This window comes from Acomys minous (assembly GCF_964271855.1).
Source record: "Acomys minous genome assembly, chromosome: 1".
Classification (NCBI taxonomy): Eukaryota; Metazoa; Chordata; class Mammalia; order Rodentia; family Muridae; genus Acomys; species Acomys minous.
Genome location: NC_140483.1, coordinates 5,858,513 through 5,878,205, shown reverse-complemented (window position 1 = coordinate 5,878,205; position 19,693 = coordinate 5,858,513). Strand labels below are relative to the sequence as shown.

The window sequence follows — 19,693 nt, the reverse complement described above, 5'->3', positions numbered from 1 at the left end:
ATGCTAAGGACTACAGCTATAAAGGTACAAATCCTGGAAAATATAGTTGTAATAGACTTTATTTTTCTGGACATTCCTTTTTAATTATCTGTTGAGTAAAAAATTTAATTTGAAGGAATCCCTTTCATAGATCAGGCTAATTTTACTCAAGCCACACCCTGGAAGCCATGTCCCACTGGTCCCAACCACAACATCTTTAGGCATTCTTTCCCCTAAAGGTGCAAAGGGTAGGGGATGCCTTCTGACCTCAAGCTATTACATTCTTGCCACAGTGGTTCTTAGATGATGAGCTTGAACTACAGATAATAACTTAGCACTGTATACATCAAGCCCAAGATCCCCTATGTGAAGAGGTCACATCAGAAATATAATCCAATTCACAAAAATGTCCCTTACACATACATCAGAGTGGTCACTGCTGCCTGAGCTGAGTCAGTGTTTCTGTAGTCAAGACCCTGTGAACACAAAGCCAGGGAACAATCTGGAAGTCCCTCCCTCCTGACCATACTTCCACATGGAAATAAGTAATGGCACTTACTCTTTCAACAAGGGCTAACTTCTCCATCTTCATCAATCCGAGTTCACGTTGTAAGCCCTTGTGGGAGGTCTGCAGTGCCTCTAAGGTACCCTGCACAGCACTGTTTTTGGCCTGCAGCACTTGCACCTTCTGCTCCAGCTCCACAGTCAGATTTCCCAGCTCTAGTTTCTGCTTCTGCCACAGTTGCTGCTCTCCTTCCACCTGGGAAAGTTTACACTCCAGCTGTTCCCGACCTTTCAGTTGATCTTCCAGTGTCCTTACCTCTTCCTCCTTCTTCTCTAGTTTCTGCTTGCCAGCTTCTACTTCTTGACTGAGGGTACTTACAGATGACTGAACAATAGCATACTGACTCTTGGCCTCACCAAGGTCCTGTAGCAGCTGAGCCTTCTCACGTTCGAGAGTTCCTACTTGAGTACTCAGATTCTGTTCTTTGGTCTTATAGGCCTCTTGGTCATTGCACAAGGAAGCCACTGTCTCATTTAGCTCCTGCAATTGAGTTTCAAGCATCTCCACTGTTATTCTGGATTCCTCCCTCATCTGTACTTTTTCTTGCTCCTTTTCTTTCAGTAAGTTTTCAATCGAAGAATTTATTGTTTCTAATTCAGATACTCGTTCTTGCTCTTTTTTAAATTCTTTCATGAGACGTTCATTTTCTGACCTTGCATTAGTAAGTTCTAACTCCAAGTCTCGGAGGTTTTGGGCCCTTCCTTGTATTTCTGATTTTAAAGTCTGTATCTCTGCTTTGGAGTTCTCAGCTTGGAGAATCACGTGCTCTTTGTTTTCCTCTGAGAGCTGCAGCTCTCGCTCCAGGTTCTCAACTCTGTCCTTCAGCGAGTCTGCGCGCTGCTCACTTCCCTTCAGCTGCTCCAGGATGTGGTGCTGCTTCCCCTCGGCAGCAGCTATGTGAACCTTTAGCTTTTGAATGTTGCTTTTCAAGCGATGCACTTCCTCCCCTGGTTGGTCCAGACTCTGTTCCTGGGCCCTCAAGGTCTCATGGTCATTACTCATGGCTGCTACTTCCTCACTGAGCTCTTTTAATTGTGTCTGAAGCATCAGCACTGCAGATTTAGAGTCTTCTTCCATCTGTGCTCTGGCGTGCTCCTTTTCCTCTAATAGGCTTCTAAAGGAGGAGCACAGTCCATCTAATTCTGACACTCGACTTTGTTTCTCTTGTAGTTGCTTTGTTAGATTTTCTCTTTCAGACTTAACTGTGACAAGGTCTGATTCCAAAGTCCTCAGGCTTTCGGCCATTTCATCCATTTGGGCCTTGAGGGCCTCCACCTCTGCTTTGGAATTCTCGGCATCAAGAATCACCAGCTCTTGGTTTTCTGCTGACATTTCCAACTCCCTCTCCAGATTCTCCACTTTATCCTTCAATGCGTCATTTTCACGCTGGCTTTCTTTCAGTTTCTCCTCAGCACCAAGGTGCTTCTTTTCATCTGCCTCAATGCGGACACTCAGTTTCTCGATGCCTCTTCTCAGCTGATGTACCTCCTCCTGGGTGGAGCTCAGCCGCGCTGCAAGCTCACCTTTCTTCATGAGTGCTACCTCCAAGGCCTTGGAGATGGTCTGCTTCTCACATTCTGACTCAGTCAACTTGACCTCGAAGTTTTGAGACTCCTTGGCCAGTAGTTCTTTCTCTTTATTCAGTTGTTCAATTTGGATTTCCAGGTCACCAACTGCCAAAGATAATCCCTGTGAGTTATTCTGCACATTGTGCAGCTGCTCCTGGAGATGAGCTTTGTCCTTTGCTAGCTCACTCACAGTAAAGGACAGAGTCTGAACGACTTCTGTCTTGTCCTTGACCTCAGACTCCAATGCTTCTATGTGGGCAAGGCTCTCGCTGCGCTGAGATTCCAGCTCTTCTATTTTCTCTTTCATCTTCTTAGACATCTGGTCCAGTGCTTTGCTTTCTTCTGACACAGTATCCAACTCTCCATGAAGCCTGTTTCTCTCACTTATGGCTGCAAACAGTTCCTCTTTAAGATCAACTACAAGCTTCTGCTTACTTGTAGTGTCTTTTTCTAAACACAGCTTCTCAGCTTGAACCACCTCTAAGTTAGCTTCCACAGAGAGGATGTGACGTTCAGTATCAGCTTTCTCACATTGGATCCTGGTCAGCTCCTTTTCCATAGCAAGGAACTTCTCCTTCCAGCTGTCCTCAGTGTTGGCTGTGTTATCTTCAGTGGCTTCCCTTAGCAGCTCACTTGCTCTCATGTCTAATTCTGAACTTGCTACTCTCGGGCATCCCTCCTGGTTACAAGGAACGGATTCCAATTTTTCCCTTAAGTTAGATTCACCCTTCTTTAGGTCCTTGACTATTTTTTCCAGTCGTGTGCATGTTTCCATCTTGATCTTTAACTGTACTTCCTGTAAGCTGAGTTTTGAATCTGCCTCTTTTATTTCATTTAGCAAACTTTCAATTTTTTTGTCCCAGTCCTCTACTGCAGGAAGTAATTGCAAATTCTCATTTGATGTGTCTTTCTGCAAATGGAGATTCTGGACCGAGCCCTGATCTTCCAGAACGTCCATGGGTACCAGAACATTAGGACTAGAAAACAATTCAGAAATGCATTCCGTATAGCCCTGGGTTTTGTCCTCTGCTGCTGTCTCACAATTGGTCTCTGGGGACTGCTCCTCACACCCCTCTCCTGTGAGACTGGTAGTTTCAGGCTCAGTGACTGAAGTCTCTAGACAAAGGTCCTGTTGAACATCTTTATCACAGGTCAGATCAGTGTCCTGCTTTGGTCCTGTCTCCTCTGTTGTCTCTAAAATATATACTTCTGATTCTTTTACCTCATAACTATCATTTTGGCCCCGAACAGCCTGTAAACATAATGTAAACCAAGAAAGCATCTTATTTTTCAGAAGAATGAAATCAGAATCAGTGATTTAACTCTCAGTTTATAGGAACTGCCCACACTGGTGCTGCCATGTGTGCACAGCCTCCAAATAGCAAGCTCTCATTGCCTCGTTCCTTCTTGCCCCCTTGTCTGAACAGTCAAACAGACATTCAGTGGGCTCTACCTGTGTGTGACGTCCTGGGTAAGAGGTTTATCATAAGGATGAACCCTCCATGACATCTAACATGGAAATTGCATCTTTCTTTCATCGCTTACAATGTTCTAGGCAGTTTAAGAGTAGTGTTTCTTTGTGATTATCAAATAAGAGGCTAACAAACTTCAGATAAAACAGTTAACATGATCCTCAGCACTCATGTAAGGGTGTATGAGCAGACTCTCAGCCCAAAGACCCCATTCTAGTTGGCCCATTTTTGGGTAAGTTTTTATCTCAACTTCACCTACAAAGTGGGGCACTATGATTTTGACTATCCCTACCACCACCTCAATATGACCTATGACCTTCAAATCACAGAAGCAGAGTGAGACTCAAATTGTGCAACATTAGTACTTAAGTTGGTCAACTAGGAAAAAAAAACCTCAGAGGGCTAAAGTATAAAGTAATCTTTAACTTAAATAACTGATACCATTGCAAGCTGCTAGAAATTAACATTTAAATAATTTCTTGTATCTAGCTTAATAACTGATGCTATAACATTTAAAATAGTCTGAAAGGCATGAAACTAAGCCTCCTTAACACATTACTCACTATTCTTAAGTTCTTAATATGTAAGTGTGCCTAATTAATTTCCAGTGAAAGTGTACGTGGTGGTTTGAATAGGAATGGTCCCCACAGGCTCATATATTTGAGTGTTTGGTCACTAAAGAGTGGTGTGACTTGACAGGGATTAGATGTGGCTTTGCTGGAATAAATGGGTCACTGAGGGGGTGGGGGTGGGCTTTGGAGTTTCAAATGCTCAAGCCAGACCCAGTGTTTGTCTATCTGTCTGTCTGTCTGTCTCTCTCCCTCTCCCTCTCTCTCTTTCTCCTTCCTTCCCTCCCTCTCTCTCCCTGCCAATCTGGATATAGAACTCTCAGCCACCATGATGATAACAGACTCAACTGCTGAGCTGTAAGCCAGCATCATTAAATATTTTCCTTTATAAGAGTTGCTGTGGCCATGGTGTCTCTTCATAGCAATACAACAGTGACTAAGCAATATACATTCTAAAGACTTCCAATTTCAGACTTTACAAACATCTTTAGTGATTTTCCATAAAATATTTAAAACAAATCACAATAGACATTTATTCCTCAAATGAAGTTTCCTCACATCTTTGAGTGCTGTTGGCTCTGGGAATTTTTTGGCTGACTTTTCATTTATTTCACTCCAACAAACATTTGCTAAGTGTTTAACCAGGCGTGCACACAGAGGACCAGCACATACACCCCAGGTACTTACACTGTCCAAGTCAGGGCCAAGCAGGGACCTCGAGCTTAAGTCCAGCTCCTGCAGCTGGAGCCGGGCTAACTCAAGCTCAAGGGACAGGTTCTTTGTCTGCTGCTTCTCTTCTGCTAACTTGGACTCCATTTCCAAAGTGACGCTTGTCAGCTTCTGCTGCCACTGCTCCTTTTCTGACAAATACTGTTCCCTAAGGCAGTCAAGCTCTTTCCTTTCAGAGTTTAGTAACTGCTCTAGCTCTTGGATTTCTTTATTTTTCATAATCCCTTGACTCTCCATTTTCTCTTCTAGATTCTTGAGGGACTGCAAGTACTCCTGACACAGGACTTCAAGTTCTTCAACGGTCCTCACAGAGGCAGGCGAGACTTCCTTCTCAGCCAGATTCCCCTCCTCCAGACTGCCGTAGGACACCTCATCTATATTACAAGGATCTGCTGAAGCATTCTCTCCTAAACTTAGATGAGACGTGTCTCCAGTTTGTTCTGAAACAATTTTGTAAAAGGAAGCCTCTTCAAAATTTGTCAGACTAGGGCTGTCTGTCACATGGGGTGACAGTGGCAGAATATGCCCGTCCTCAGCCTCAGGCTTCCCCTCCTTTACCAAGTCACCCTGCAGGGTTCTTAGATTCATTGACAGGACAGTGTTTTCAGCTTTTAATGTGTCAACATAGGAACGCAGCACAGACATCTTAGAGCTCACCTCACAGTGCTGATCATGTAAAACTTTGTGTTCACTTTGTAAACAGGAGAGTTTCTCCTGTAATTCAGCAAAGTGCATGCGGACTTCTTTGTTTGACAAAGTCATCTGTTCACAGAAATTGCTACTGTCCAAAGGAGTCAAGAGCATAGATGTGTTTTGCTTATCATGAAACTCAACATCTGACTTATCTTTCATGAGTTCACTCTGGTTTTCATGGTTTAGTATTTTCACTTCATTCACTAACTTCTCAACCTGTGCTGCCATTTTACCAGTTGCTGTGATGCACTCTGACCATGAGTCGTTCAGCTCAGACACTAGTTGTAGCTTTTCCCCCTTCAGTACTTCGCACACTCTTCCCAGCTCACTCAGCTCATGCAGTGCTGTCTGGAGAGAGCGCTGCAAGTGTGCGTTCTCACTTTGGCTGGCTGACAGCTCGTGCAGCACTGACACATACTTTTCTTCTGCTTCTGTTTCACAGTCTTTAAGGCCTCCCCTTGGCTGTACGGGAGCATCCTGTGGACTCTCAGTTCCGAGTTCTTCTCTAACTGTCTGTAACTCCTGCCGCAGGTTCTTTTTCTCCTCCTCACTTTGGTCAAGCTTTATTTCCATCACTCTTATCAAAGCTTCTAGTTGTACCAGTTGTGCCTTAGAATTCTCTGGAGAAATGTCTCTGGTGTCAACATCCATCTGATACTGGGAACTACTCTTGGTTATCTCATCTTCTGTTGCTTTTACAGAGCTCTCAACTGGTTCTCCCTCGAGATGATACTGTTCATGTTTGGTTTGCATTAACTCCATCAGTTGCTCACTCTCTTGTGGTAGGTTGCTAACTTCCTTTGACTTATTTTGCTCTTCCTTTAAAGTCAAGCTTCCTTGCCTTAAGCCATCAGCCTCACTCTTAGAATGGTTTTTGATGTTTGCCATCTCAGATCTCACAGTTTGTTGCTCTATCTCTAACACTAGCATTAATTTCCTATTTTGCTCTTCAGCAAAAGCTAATTTTTTAAAGAATTCTTGTTCTTCCTTTGCAAATGCTCCCTTTAGCTGGTCCAGTTCATTTTTCCTAGTCTCACAAAGAGCAGTGCACTCACTGAGCAAGCATTCTAACTTAGCATTGTTTTCTTGTGCTGTTTTGTAGTTTCCCCTGAGTTCTTCCAATGCAGTTTCTGTTTCTTCACATCGCTGTAATAACAACACTCGTTCTTGCTTGTACCGAGCGGACAGCTCTGCCACACAGCTTGCAGCCTCCTCGTGCTTCCGGAACAGACTCACTTTCTCCTGCTGTAAGGCCTCATTCACTTCCCTGAGAGCCCCATTGGCCTCGGTTAGCTCTTCAATGTCTTTTTTACTTAATGAGATGACAGAATTCATTTCCTTCTTCTCTGAGCTCAAGGTTTCAGATAAGAGTTGTAGCTCCTTCAGAGTGTCTTCAAGAAGACAGTTACTGGTCTTTAATTCTTGAATCTCTGTTTGCTCAGCTTCTAATTTTTCTTTCAAAAGTTGCAACTCTTTTTCCTTAATCTCAAGAGTTTCTAAAGTTTCAGCAACAATATTCTGATGAGCTGCACAGTCTTCCTGCAATTTATTGATGCACTGATTTGTTTCAGCCACAAAATTTTGATGAATCTGCTCTGCTTTAATTAGGTTTTCTTCTACTTCCCCTTTCATCCGTAGCAACTCTTCACACTGTTTTTGCAGATCTGAGTTCATCTGGTCTTGAGATGCCAATAAACTTTCAAGTGAAGTGACTCTATTTTGTAAGACGGCTAGATTTTCTGGACTTCGGTCCCCTTCTACAGAAGAGTCACCTCTTTCTGAATGCACACTTCCTTGTTCCCCCATTAGATTTGCAGGGTGCTGTTCAGACGCCAAAGAACTTTCCCGATTACCCTCATTTGCCATGAGAGAAGACCCTCTGGATTTGAGCCAATCCCTCAGTGCCTCGTATTCACTATGCAGGTCTTGGTACTGCTGGTCTTTGGTCACTACTTCATTTGACAGTAACTGAAGCTTAGATTCCAAACCTTCAACTTGCCTGGTGAGCTCATTAGCTTTCAAGCACTTATTTTCCATTTCCTTCTGATGTTTCTTATCCGAGTGCTCAGCTTTCTGCTGCAGTTCCAAGTAGGCTTGCTTCTGTGTCTCAAGCTCCACCATCATGTTGTCTACCGTGCTGCGGAGGGTTCTAATCTCCATGTTAAGGTTGTCTCTTTCAATCTCCAGTGTTCCTACTTTCTCACTGTAGTCATGACTTTCTATTTGTTGTGTCTTGAGGCTGGCTTCTAAGTGGTTGATTTCACTCTGCAAGCCTTCTTTTTCTAATTCTACCTGATTTCTAAGTTTTTCATTTTCACTTTTCCAACACAAAAACTGATTTCTCTCTTCTTTCAATTCTTCACACTCTTTCTTTTTTAATTCCAAAGCACTCAGCAAAGCTTCACATTCTTTTTCTATCTTGTTTAACTTATTCTTCAGTTGTTCAATGTGATGCTCCCTTTTCTTCAAGAGATCTTGACAACAGTCTTGCTGCCCTTCCAGATCAGCTAACGCAAGCTTCAGTTTCTCTACAGTTAGTGAGTTTTCTTGCTGATTTAGTTTTTCCTGAAGATCTCGTAACATGATTTCCTGAGAGGTATTCTTGGCTATTAAAACAAATGAACAAACACAGAGTTGTCAGTGTATATAACAAATACATAGTTCATAAGACTTTTTTATACTCTAACATTAGGGTGTAATTCAGTGGGAAAGAAGTTGCATAGCAAGTTTAGTCAATGGGTTCTGTATGTAAAATAAAATTTTAAACTCTAAGCTAGAAAGAGAAAAGTAATGAAATTAATAGACCATCACATCCTGTAAAACTTGACATTAATGCTGGAGTCGTTGAAAGAAATTCACCTAATAGTAACCTTATGACCTAAGTTTATACAAAGACAGAGAGAAAAATTTTAGTATAGTGATGTGTCTGATAATCTCTCAAGCAGCTTCATAAAAATGATATATAAAACAACAAGGAAGTTTAGAGTATTTAGAATTATTTCTTTTTTAAAAAATGTACAATGAATAATTGTGAGCAAGAATGTCACCCACATTCCAACCCCTCCTTAGTAAGTGTAGTGAGAGGGGTTTGAGATTCATGTGGAAGCTCCCATCACCACCTTATTTTTGTCCTGACAGCCCTCTTTACTTGGCAATATTTTCACTAAGCAGCAATGAAAAGGCTTTTAGGGGTAAGAAGGAATAATTGAAAGCCTTTATAATAAGTAATACAATCTAGGATATAATACAATGAAGTACAAAATAAGTTATGCTTATTTCTAACCCACTACTTCAAACCTATCCAGTGAGAGTTAAAGGTTTGTGGAAGTGTGCTCTAAACACATTATTCTACTTTGCATGTGTGGGTTTCAAACAATGACACTTGATCAACCCTGAAAAATGACCAAGTCATAACACACTCTTAAGATTTTCCTTAGGAAAGCTCAAAACTGGTACCTCTTCCATCTTGGGGAAGAAAAGCAGTCTCACGGATTCAGTTCTAACTACTTAGGAAACTGAGGCAAGAGGATTACTTGAGTCCAGCCTTTAACAAAACCCAGTCTAAAACAAACAAAAAGAAAATGAAAATAAAAAAGCCATAGAAGTGTCACACACTTCTATGTCAGCAGGGTAGAGAAATTCTTCATGCAAATATCTCAGGTTAAGAAAATGTTATATAAAAGACAAGCTACAAATAAATGTGAACCAAATGATAGATTCATTTGCTATATACAACATAACTCTTTGGCTGTAAACCCAGGAAGTAAAGTCATTTAGTCAAGTAAGCTATCAAAATACAATGGTCATTAAGGGTTTGAAAAACATGCATTTAATGTAGGATTTTTCCATTTCTAAGAGAAATGGTAATGAGCGAACAGCAGTCTGTATGCAACAAACACACTTGAGACATAAAGGACGGCACTCGAGGGTAAGAGCTGGCAGCGTTGCCAATGTAGTGTTACGTAGGAAATGTTTACCCTTCTGGTTTCACAACAGTGAAAACCATGTATTTGGGGAAGCAATGTGCTCTGATTTTTGAAAGTTCAACTATCATGCTGGAAACTGAGCAGTAAAAAGAAAACTTTGTCAAGTGCAAGGACACTTTGGGCGACTATAGGACAGGACAGGGGATTTCCTGATAGGCTGATGTCAGCCATCTTTCCTCGTGGGAGTAAGACATAACCAGATCTGGGTGGTTGAGGTGCCTCAGTGGGTAAAGGGGCTTGGTGCCAAGCCTGAGAACCTGAATCTGATCACCAAGAGCCATACGGTGAAAGGATAGTTCTTTCATCATGTTGCCATCGGACTTACACACACCATGGCACATTCACACGGACACACAAGAGAAGTAAATAAATGTAAAAAGACTTACAGAACTCTAATGCCACTGCACTCACCTCGCATTTCTTCTGCGAAATTCTGGCTCTGACTCAAACACACTTTGACTTTACCAAGCTCTTCCTCCAGGTGGCAGACTTCTCTGGTCCTTTGCTCAGACTGACTCCTAATGAGACTGTTTTCCTTCTTTACCTCCTAAAAACAGATTTAGTTGTTTTAATCTAAACAAATGCTCAAGCAAGTCACAATTTCTGCCTTAATAAAGGTCCTTCACATTCATATCTGTCTCAGTCAGAGATGAACTTTCCTTCCCAATATCTAGTTACATCATAAAAGCAGATCCCAAATCTAAAGGCTATCTTTTATCTTCAGGAAATAATGTTTCCTCAAACTTTCTGTTTGTTAAAGAGTTGGCTCAGAAGAAAAAGCGTATTTATAAGATAATTAAAAACAATAGCTTAGCCGGGCGTGGTGGCACACACCTTTAATTCCAGCACTCGGGGAGGCAGAAGCAAGTGGATCTCTGATTTCGGGACCAGCCTGGTCCACAAAGCGAGGCTAAGACAGCCAAGGCTACACAGAGAAACCCTGTCTCAGGGGGAAAAAGTTTCAGATTTCTATGAAACCAGATTGGTCAAAAATATCTTTGCAAAGATATGATGTGATACTAAGTCATAATGTTCCAAGAACAAATTTTTGCTTTTCACTGCAAAACCAGTGTAAGATTTACTATCACAAAGAGTGTCCAATTGGGTGAAATTTCCTTCTATAAGTGCTTTCATCAACAAAGCCTACAGTGGCTATGTATACCTATATACTGGAACGTGTACTATGAAATTTGCATCTATAAATAAAATAGTGTCTGCCTGCAGTGGATTACCCTCCATGGCATAAGGTGTGCTCCTGCTCACTAGGTACACACCTAACAGAGCTAACTGCTAGAGAGACCCAGGGTGAACTGCATGATACAGAGGCTAGCACACAATTCAACTTGGACTTGGGGGAGGGGGGCAGTGCTTGACCAATCACAGGTTCTTTGGGTCCATGATTAGATATTCATCCACACAGGGATGTGTACAGCTAAGTAACACAGATACATACATAAAAGTCCACACAGGGATGTGTACAGCTAAGTAACACAGATACATACATAAAAGTGCAATTTCATTCCGCTATGTTGGGAAAGCTTAAATTAAACCACACAAAGGACACACCAAATACAAGCACTATTGTTCCTCCTTAACAACCTAAGATTGATACAACACATATTAAAAACACTACAGTTTTTATTACTATAAGCTTTATTTATAAACTCTGGGAGGCAGGGCATGCTATGGCACATGTGTGGACAACAGAGAACAACTGTGGTAGTCAGTTCTCGCGATCCACCATGTGGGCTGCAGGGATCAAACTAAGGTCTTTGAGCTTGGTTCACTAATTTAAGTAGCTTTATTCACTGAGCCATCTTTTCAGCCCTTTTGTTTTGTTTTTGGATAGAGTCTCATTATGTAGGCCAGGCTGGCCCCACACTTGAGAATCTACCTGGTTTGCCTCCTGAGCACTGGGATTAAAGGCATCCCTTGAAATTTTTAATAATTTTTTATAGCTGAAAGGTACATCTTCTCACCTATATCACCACCTGAAAGAACTTAAGTATCTCATATCTTAGAGAATGAAGGAAATCCATAAGGCATTTTTTTAAAGTTACATTTCAAAAATACCTTTCTAAGAAAGTGGTAGGAAGATGCTTTTTGAATCTTAAAGAAACAATTAAGACCCATCCTCCAAAACTCCACTGCACTGTTAGAAAACAGATGGCCCTGGCGATGCTATGTTGGAAGGCTGCCTTCAATTATCAGTCTGGTTACTACCAGCAGATGGGTACCCATGTAACAAAGCCAAATTCAAGAAGAGGGAGAATCTGGCTACTAGGAAGTACTTGAAAACTTGCTGGCAGCTGTTGTATTCATGTATATACATTCATTTCATCATTAAAATGAGACAGAGCCTGTTGTCAGTATTACACTCTTGTCTCCTGTGTTCTGATCCTTTCTTGCTTGCACTAGGAAACTGACTATGAAATTAAGATATCAATGAGAACGCAAGAGCAGCTGCAATAGATCTCAAGACTGAAATGGTAGCCACACGCTAGTCAGTACTCAAGCTTGCAAGAAGAAAAATCATGAAAGTGAAACAATGTAACTGATTAAAATTAGCATTAACAAACAACAGAATGTAATCACTTGTTTGTTCTTCAGGCTAAGAATAATCACCCATCCAATGAGATCACAGATGTGAAAGATAGGAGACCACTTTAAGCACTTTGACAAGTGTAATGGGGCATTGCTATTAGTGTTTCTTCCCAAATCTAACAGTTGGAAGATCATCTGAGGTGAATCATGAATTGACTTACTATTTTTATATCTTACAAATTATTCTTACTCAAAAATAAATAACATAAAATCTGGGCCTTGAAAAGTCAGCTGGGAAGACAGTGCACCTCCCCAGGAAAGAAGGTTGGGGCAGGGGATCTTGGAGAAAGCAGGTACCACAAAGGGGAGGGGTTGTGTCATGCCTGCATGTCTGTTCGTCTCTATGTGTCTTAGTCCTTAACTGCAGACATTTAAGAAAATAGCAAGCTCAATGAAAAAATTAGGCTGTCTTTCTCCATTTTGGCATAAACTTTGTAAATATTTGTTCCTAACGAAGGAATGTTCAACCAATCCTGGGACCCAGCAGGTTTATAATGCCACTGCTGCAACCAACCCAAGAATTTTAAGAGGCTAGAATTTAGAAAATGAACATCTGAAAATGGATGCACAGGCTGCCATCCATCAGCAATTAGTTCTCCATGAGGCTACAGCCACTTAAGTCTTGATTGGGTAGCTCATTAGCAACAATGAGTTAAGCATACAAGGATATATTCTCCTAGGCATCTCTTGTGTCCTCACATGATTTGCAAAATTGGACACTACTCTAGAAAAACAGCAATCTCTACCACAAGCCAGCACTAGAGTTTAACAGGCAATCCTACCCAGCGCAACTCGGTTTAGTAGCAGCGAGGGAAGCATCACTTCCTAGGGCCAGACAAAACAAACTGCAGTTAGCGTGTGCATCTCACGATCCCATCCATGATCACAGCTTAATATGCCCCCTGCTGGGTGAGGCTATCTATGTGGGTATGGAATGGATGCAAAAGATGTGCTTTCTCCCTTCCACTTCGTCATTCTTGCCTGCCAGAGCACATTCCTTAGAGGACCTAATACAGTACAGATCCTGATGCCCAGCAAGGTCCCCAAAAAAGTGTTTCCTCACCCTGCCTGTCACTGATGGTATTTTACAGCCAAACTCCAGTGCGGTGGACGCTGGGAACCAGGTGAGCAGCCTATCTAGCCCCTCCCCCATCACTCTGATAATAAATGTTAACTTTACCTTTGATTGGCTATTAAATCACATTTTCAGCACTGATAATTTCTAATTGCATGCAAGAAGTATATTAGTTTACTAAACATAGTCAAAGAAAATTTCAATACAACTATTACATCATTTCGGCATTCAAAACCTCTAAGCAAGTTGAACTTTGTTTTTACTTATAATTAGATACAGAAAGACACCAGATAATGAAACTAATTAAGTTTTTAAACATGAAAACTCTTAAATGCACTGTCTCCTGGCCATGACCCTTCAGAGCTGACATGTAACCATATATAATTCTAACATCAAAGGTCATTGAAGGTGAAGCCAAAACAAGCACATCCTGGACTTCCATGATTTGCTTACTAGACACTTAACATGTTGCGAAGCCACACACTTTATATGCAACACTGGACTTAATCATGAATACAATCTTGCAAGAGAGGGATAGTATTGACACCTGTGTGCAGACAAACAGATCACCCCAAGACAGCACTGCAGACAGCATGCATCCAGACTGTGCCCACTGGAGCCATCCCCGAGCTGCGTCAGCACTGTCACTGACAAGTCACTTCTCAGGTCCCAATCACAGCTCAAAGTACAAGAGCCAGGAAAGCCCTCTTACTCCTAACTGCTTTATCCCCAAAAGAATCCTCTCAGGCAGACAGAAACAGAAATTAGGATGAACAGCAAACTCCTGTCTCTGGTGCTGTGCTGAGTGCTTTCCACACCTGACTGTGTTCATTGGAACACGGTAATCATAAAGTGCGAGCACCTGGAGTAGAGATAGCACCATGTTAAAGGTGTTTAGACTCTGAACCAGATGACAGCTCTACAAAATGTTTCCACAGGCAGCCAGTCAAGTCGCAGGAGAGCTCCTGGCTGAAGGAGAGCTCACAGAGGGAGAGCCTCATGCCAGTCTTCACGCCTGTGGAAATGCTAGCACAAGCATCTGTTGGTTGGTCCCACTGGCCAAAAGGCAAACATTTGTTTTGCTGCAATAAACACACACTGAAAATGTTTGCAGATGAACCCATCCCAGGATCTGACTGAATGTGTTCCACTTGGGGTGCAGGCGCTGAATGCCCCACCCCTCTCCAGCAGTGCTTCCCCGTTGTCGCTGGCTGCTTTAATAACTTCCTCTTTGCTATGACAGGTGTTCTCATTTACATAGAAGTGCCACAGGGGCAAACATATTTAGACTTTATCGCTTAGATAAGGAACTGTCATTATGGACAAAATTGTTTTTCTTTCATCGTTAGCAGGCTAAAAAGTGATGACAAGACAATTAGATAGTGGGAAAACATTTTTTTTTTCCTGTAGTAGCTGAGAAGCCACCTCTACTGGTTGGCTCTTGTTCTTTAATGTGTGGCTATTCAGCTGTTCCTAAATGCTTCTTTTGTTGTTATTTTTTGTTTTTGTTTTTCGAGACAGGGTTTCTCTGTGTAACCCTGGCTGTCCTAGACTTGCTTTGTAAACCAGACTGGCCTGGAACGCACAAAGATCTACCTGCCTCTGCCACCATGCCTGGCTACCTAAATGCTTCTTAATTAAGCCCTTTAAAACAAACTCCAGCCCACCAAGGAGTTCAGAAAAGCCAAACTGGCATGGGAATAAAACCCTGCAGGTCACTCCCGCAGCCATGCTGCTCTACAGCGCTGACCCACTGCCCGGCACAACAGGAATCTTTATAAGCAACACTGACCAGGCTGCACACTGAACCCTAAGATCAATGTTCACTTCTAAAGAGTAATACCATTTATAATTACATGATTTTGTTTGTTTATTTACTTTGGCAGTACCAGACACTAAACTAAGGATTTCCAGTTTGTTTTTTGGTTTGTTTGTTTCTCAAGACAGAGTCTCTCTGTGTAGCCCTGGTTGCTCTGGACTCGCTTTGTAGACCAGGCTGGCCTCGAACTCAGACATCTGCCTGCCTCTGCCTCTCCAAGTGCTGGGATTATAGGTGTGCACCACTGTGCCTGGTTTTCATGTTTTTGTTTTTGTTTTGTTTTGTTTTTTACATTGTGTAACTCCAAATTAACCCCTCGAAATGTTTTCAGACCCCAGCATTGTAAAGACAAGGCAGGCTCCATACTAGCCTCGGACACATAATCAGAGTTTTATCTCAAAACAAAACAAAAACAAAAACAAAAAAACAAGTGCACGCCAGCATAGGCCTGTAATCCCAGCACCTGGGAGGAAGGAACAGCCAGATCAGGAATTTAAGGCCTATCTTAGCTACTTAGTAGGCTTTAGGCTATCCTAGGCAACCTAGTGAGATTCTGACAAACAAACAAACAACTAAATAAGCAACGAATGAATAAAGAAGGTAGAGCTGTATTAAATAATAGCCTATATTAACAGTTTCATTAATTCCCTTTAAATTCTCAGCAATCTTTTCCTTTGTTTCATAATTTCATCTCTCAGGTGGTCTAAAATAATCTATAGAATAGTGATGGTCAGCCTTCCTAACGCTGCGACCCTTTAATACAGTTCCTCATGCTGTGGTGACCCCTAACCATAAATTTATTTTCATTGCTACTTCTTGTTTTCGTTTTGTTTTTTGAGACAGAGTTTCTCTGTGTAGCTTTTGGCTGCCCTAGACTCCCTTTGTAGACCAGGCTGGCCTCAAACTCACAGCAATCCACCTGCCTCTGCCTCCCGAGTGCTGGGATTAAAGGTGAGTGCCACCAAGCCTGGCTCATTGCTACTTCTTAACTGTAATTTTGCTATTGTTACAAATCACAATGTAAGTACCTAATATGCAGGGTATCTGATATGTGACCCCTGTGAAAGGGTCATTCAACCTCCAAAGGGGTATCGACCCACAGACTGAGAAGGACAGCTTTAAAACTTGACATACGGCTGGACAGACAGCTCAGAGGCTAAGAGCAGTGGTTGCTGCTCTTCCAGAGGACAGAGGCTCCCACCTGACTTTCATCCCAGTTCTAGATCAGACACCTCTCTTGTGGCTTCTGTAGACACCGAGCATACATGTGGTGCACAGACAATACATACATACAAAACGAAAATTTTAAAACTTGATTTTAATTCCTCATGCTAAATACATGAGTAGTCATTTCAAAATAAAACCGGAGTAGTCATGTCAAAATAAGGACATATTCTACATATAGAAATACTTTTACATTATCTGGAAAAGAAAAATATGTATGGTACTAATAAACTACTAACAAATGATAGAGTCCCTTTTTGAACCAGGGAGAAGACTCGGTGTGCAAAAGTACTTGTTGCTGAGCCTGCTATCTTGAGTTTGGCCCTGGGAATGCACAGACAGATGAGAGAACCAATGCCTATAAGTTGTACTCTGACCTCCATGAGCATGCTGTGACCCATACGTGCATGCACGCATGTGCGTGCACACACACACACACACACACTTCCTCCAAGCAGACATTCTAGTTTTCTGTCACACTTCGTCTTGTGTGGAGTCTGCTTCCTGACCCTCCCACTCACATACCTCGCTGCTTCTCCTCAGCTCATTTTCTGTGAGCTGACTCTCCTGAAGAGCTTGCTCTGCTCTGCTGAACTTTTGCTTAATTTCTTCCAAACTTCTCTCTAACTGCTGCTTCACTGATGTGACCTACAAAAGAGAAAAAAAATAACCAAGTTCTGAAGTCACGTTCTTTGCAAATAATCAACTGTTCTTAAATTTAAAAATCAGAAAAACAAAAAAGCTGAGACAAAAGAGAAAGAGAAAGACAGACTGGGGGAGCACGAGTCATTATCCTTGACTCCAGAAACTCCAAGAACATCCAAATTCTCAGTGAACAGAGTGCTGTGGGGTTTGCCTGTAACCTATGCACATCTTCCTGTGTGCGTTGCATTATCTCTATACTACCTATAGGTTCTATGTAAGCAGTTCCTTTATTATTTAGGAAAAATAACAAGAAAAAAAGGTCCATGCTTTCAGAATATCATAGGCCTAACTACACAGTGAACAAATGAGCTAGGGACACACCCAAATGTTCACACTACAGAAAGTAATTAAGCACTCCAAAGACAGAGTATCTGGATTGGGGATACATGTAGCAACCAAGAATGCCAAATGCAGTAGAGATGTATGTCCCCTGACCGTGAGCAAACAGTGACCCATGGAGCACTGCAATCAAGGCCTGAGGTTGCCCCCACTTAGCATACCTAGCCATACCCAGGAGCCATGTGGCAAAATGAATCAAGTGAGGGAAGGAAGGGCAGGAGATGAACTTCACAGAGGATCACAGAGGCCACCTGGGACTGCCACCCCAGAGAGAGCAGGCCTGGTAATGGGGCAGGAAGCAACTACATGGTTTTGAGCAGAAGAGGTATAGATCTGACTTATGTGGTGAGATAGCTTTGCTCTGGTTACTGACTGAAAACAGACTGTTAAGAAACAAGCACGGGGGCTGAAGAGATGGCTCAGAGGTTAAGAGCACTGGCTGGTCTTCCAGAGGTCTTGAGTTCAATTCCCAGCAACCACATGGAGGCTCACAAGGATCTATGCTGAGATCTGGTGCCCTCTTCTGGCAGGCAGGGACACATGCAGGCAGCACAGACAGGGGGGCCAGGAGGAGACAGGAGGCTGGCATGGCACTGAGGATGGTCACTGGGATCAGGAAGCTGCACTGGACATGATTAAAGCAGTTGTATTGGACAACGTGTGAACACAGGCAGAAAAGTCAATTTTATTCTTAGCTAGGAGGAAGGGAACATGGGAAAGTTTCTGGGGTGGACGAGGATCCTGATAGGTAACAGTTACAAGACCACATGGTATAAAATTTGTAAGAGCCAGAGGCTAGAGATGACCAGGGTGAAATATGTCTTCCGGACATGACAGGACACTTGCAGACATGAACTTACAGCAACTAAGGTTACATGCTCAAGACCTGCACATGATCAAGTTGTTCAACACTGCAGCATGGCCTGAGGAGGAAGAGCTAGGCACCTCCAACTCCTAACTGAGGAGAAAGAGACACCTGAAGGCTGCCGGGAGAGGATAGGTCAGCCATGCTCCATTGAGTACATGACCAGTACAAACTGGACTTGGGGGGGGGGGAAGGGGGGGGCTATAAAGCACAAAACAGAGGTTATGTAGTTGGGAGTGTAAATCTGAAAAAAATTAAGAGAAAGGAGGTGAATATGATCAAAACACATTGCATGCATTTTTTAATTTTTCAAAGAATAAAACATATTAAATTAAAAAATAAAATTTACTATCATTCACACGGAAATATATACATGCACATTATAGAATACAAACATATACAAATATATGCATCAGCAAAGGTAGATTCAGCAGTTTTGACAGACTAGGTTGAGATGTGAGACAGAACTACAGGTGACCTGAAAGCATTGTCCTGAGCACTGTGACAAATCTAACTCCTACTTAGTGGGATACAGAGGGCTAAAGGAGGGGCTCATCTAGAAACTATGAGTGACATAGAATGACAAATGTTTAAGATAAACATATTTAACCTGAAAATATTACATTTTTCAAAAAGTATGTACCAAACATCATATTTTTTTTTCTGCTTTTTAAGTATCAGTTAAAATAACTCTAGACCAACTGAGGTAGAGACGGAGCATGTGTGCAGGCCTGTGAACACTGAGTTCAGGGCCCTACCTTCTCCAGTTCCAGTTGGAGGACACTGACTGAATGCTTGGCTTGCTGTGACTCCTGGGTAAGTCTGGTTTTCATCTGAGTGTATTCGTTGTCCAGGGCTTGGAAAGATCGATGTTGTCGAGACAGCTCCTGAAAAAGCAAACCACTAGGTTAGCCAACCAGTAACAAAGTGGATCCCAGGTGCTGGCGCCGATACACACCCTACTAGGCAACATGATATGCAAAGTATGAGAGACACCAGGAGTCCTGCTGACCATCTACTGACTGCCACATACACACCACCCTGGACGCTGGTCTCGAAGGAAAGGTCTAAGTCACCAGTTGACCACATGGAAGCCAGCCTATCTCCGTAGCCATCTCAATTTTGAAGGATGGAGGGCAGGAGAGAATAGCCTGGCTGCAATCAACACAACTCAGCACAGAAACACACTAAGAATCTAGACATAGGAGCTAGGAGGACGGCCCAGTGTACAAATGCTTGCCATCCAAGTATAAGCACCAGAGCATGAGCACCTGGAACCCCAGAAAGCCAAGCAGATGTACAGCTACCTGCAATCTCAGCACTCAAGAGGCAGAGAAAAAGGATCCCCAGGGCCAGCTGCTTAACTACAGTAACAGACCAGCCATCTCTGGTTAAACTAAGAGATCCTGCCTCCAAAAACAAAATGGAGAACAACTGAAGAAGACAGCCTGTACCGACTCCAAGCCTCCTCACTAGTGCCCATGCAGGTGTATCTATACTC

General features: G+C 42.4%; 1 protein-coding gene across 2 annotated transcripts in view; it reads right to left on the bottom strand.

Annotated features, from left to right (window-relative positions):
• Positions 1–19,693, bottom strand: part of CENPF (centromere protein F) — a 41,807-nt gene that overhangs the window by 9,476 nt on the left and 12,638 nt on the right. For both annotated transcript variants that reach the window (XM_084773167.1, XM_084773168.1), the window contains 5 exons: positions 18,951–19,079; positions 16,809–16,931; positions 9,973–10,108; positions 4,841–8,181; positions 539–3,364 (listed from right to left, as the gene is read on the bottom strand). In XM_084773167.1, the coding sequence (XP_084629293.1) occupies positions 539–3,364; positions 4,841–8,181; positions 9,973–10,108; positions 16,809–16,931; positions 18,951–19,079 (6,555 nt within the window). The remainder of the gene's footprint in view (positions 1–538; positions 3,365–4,840; positions 8,182–9,972; positions 10,109–16,808; positions 16,932–18,950; positions 19,080–19,693) is intronic.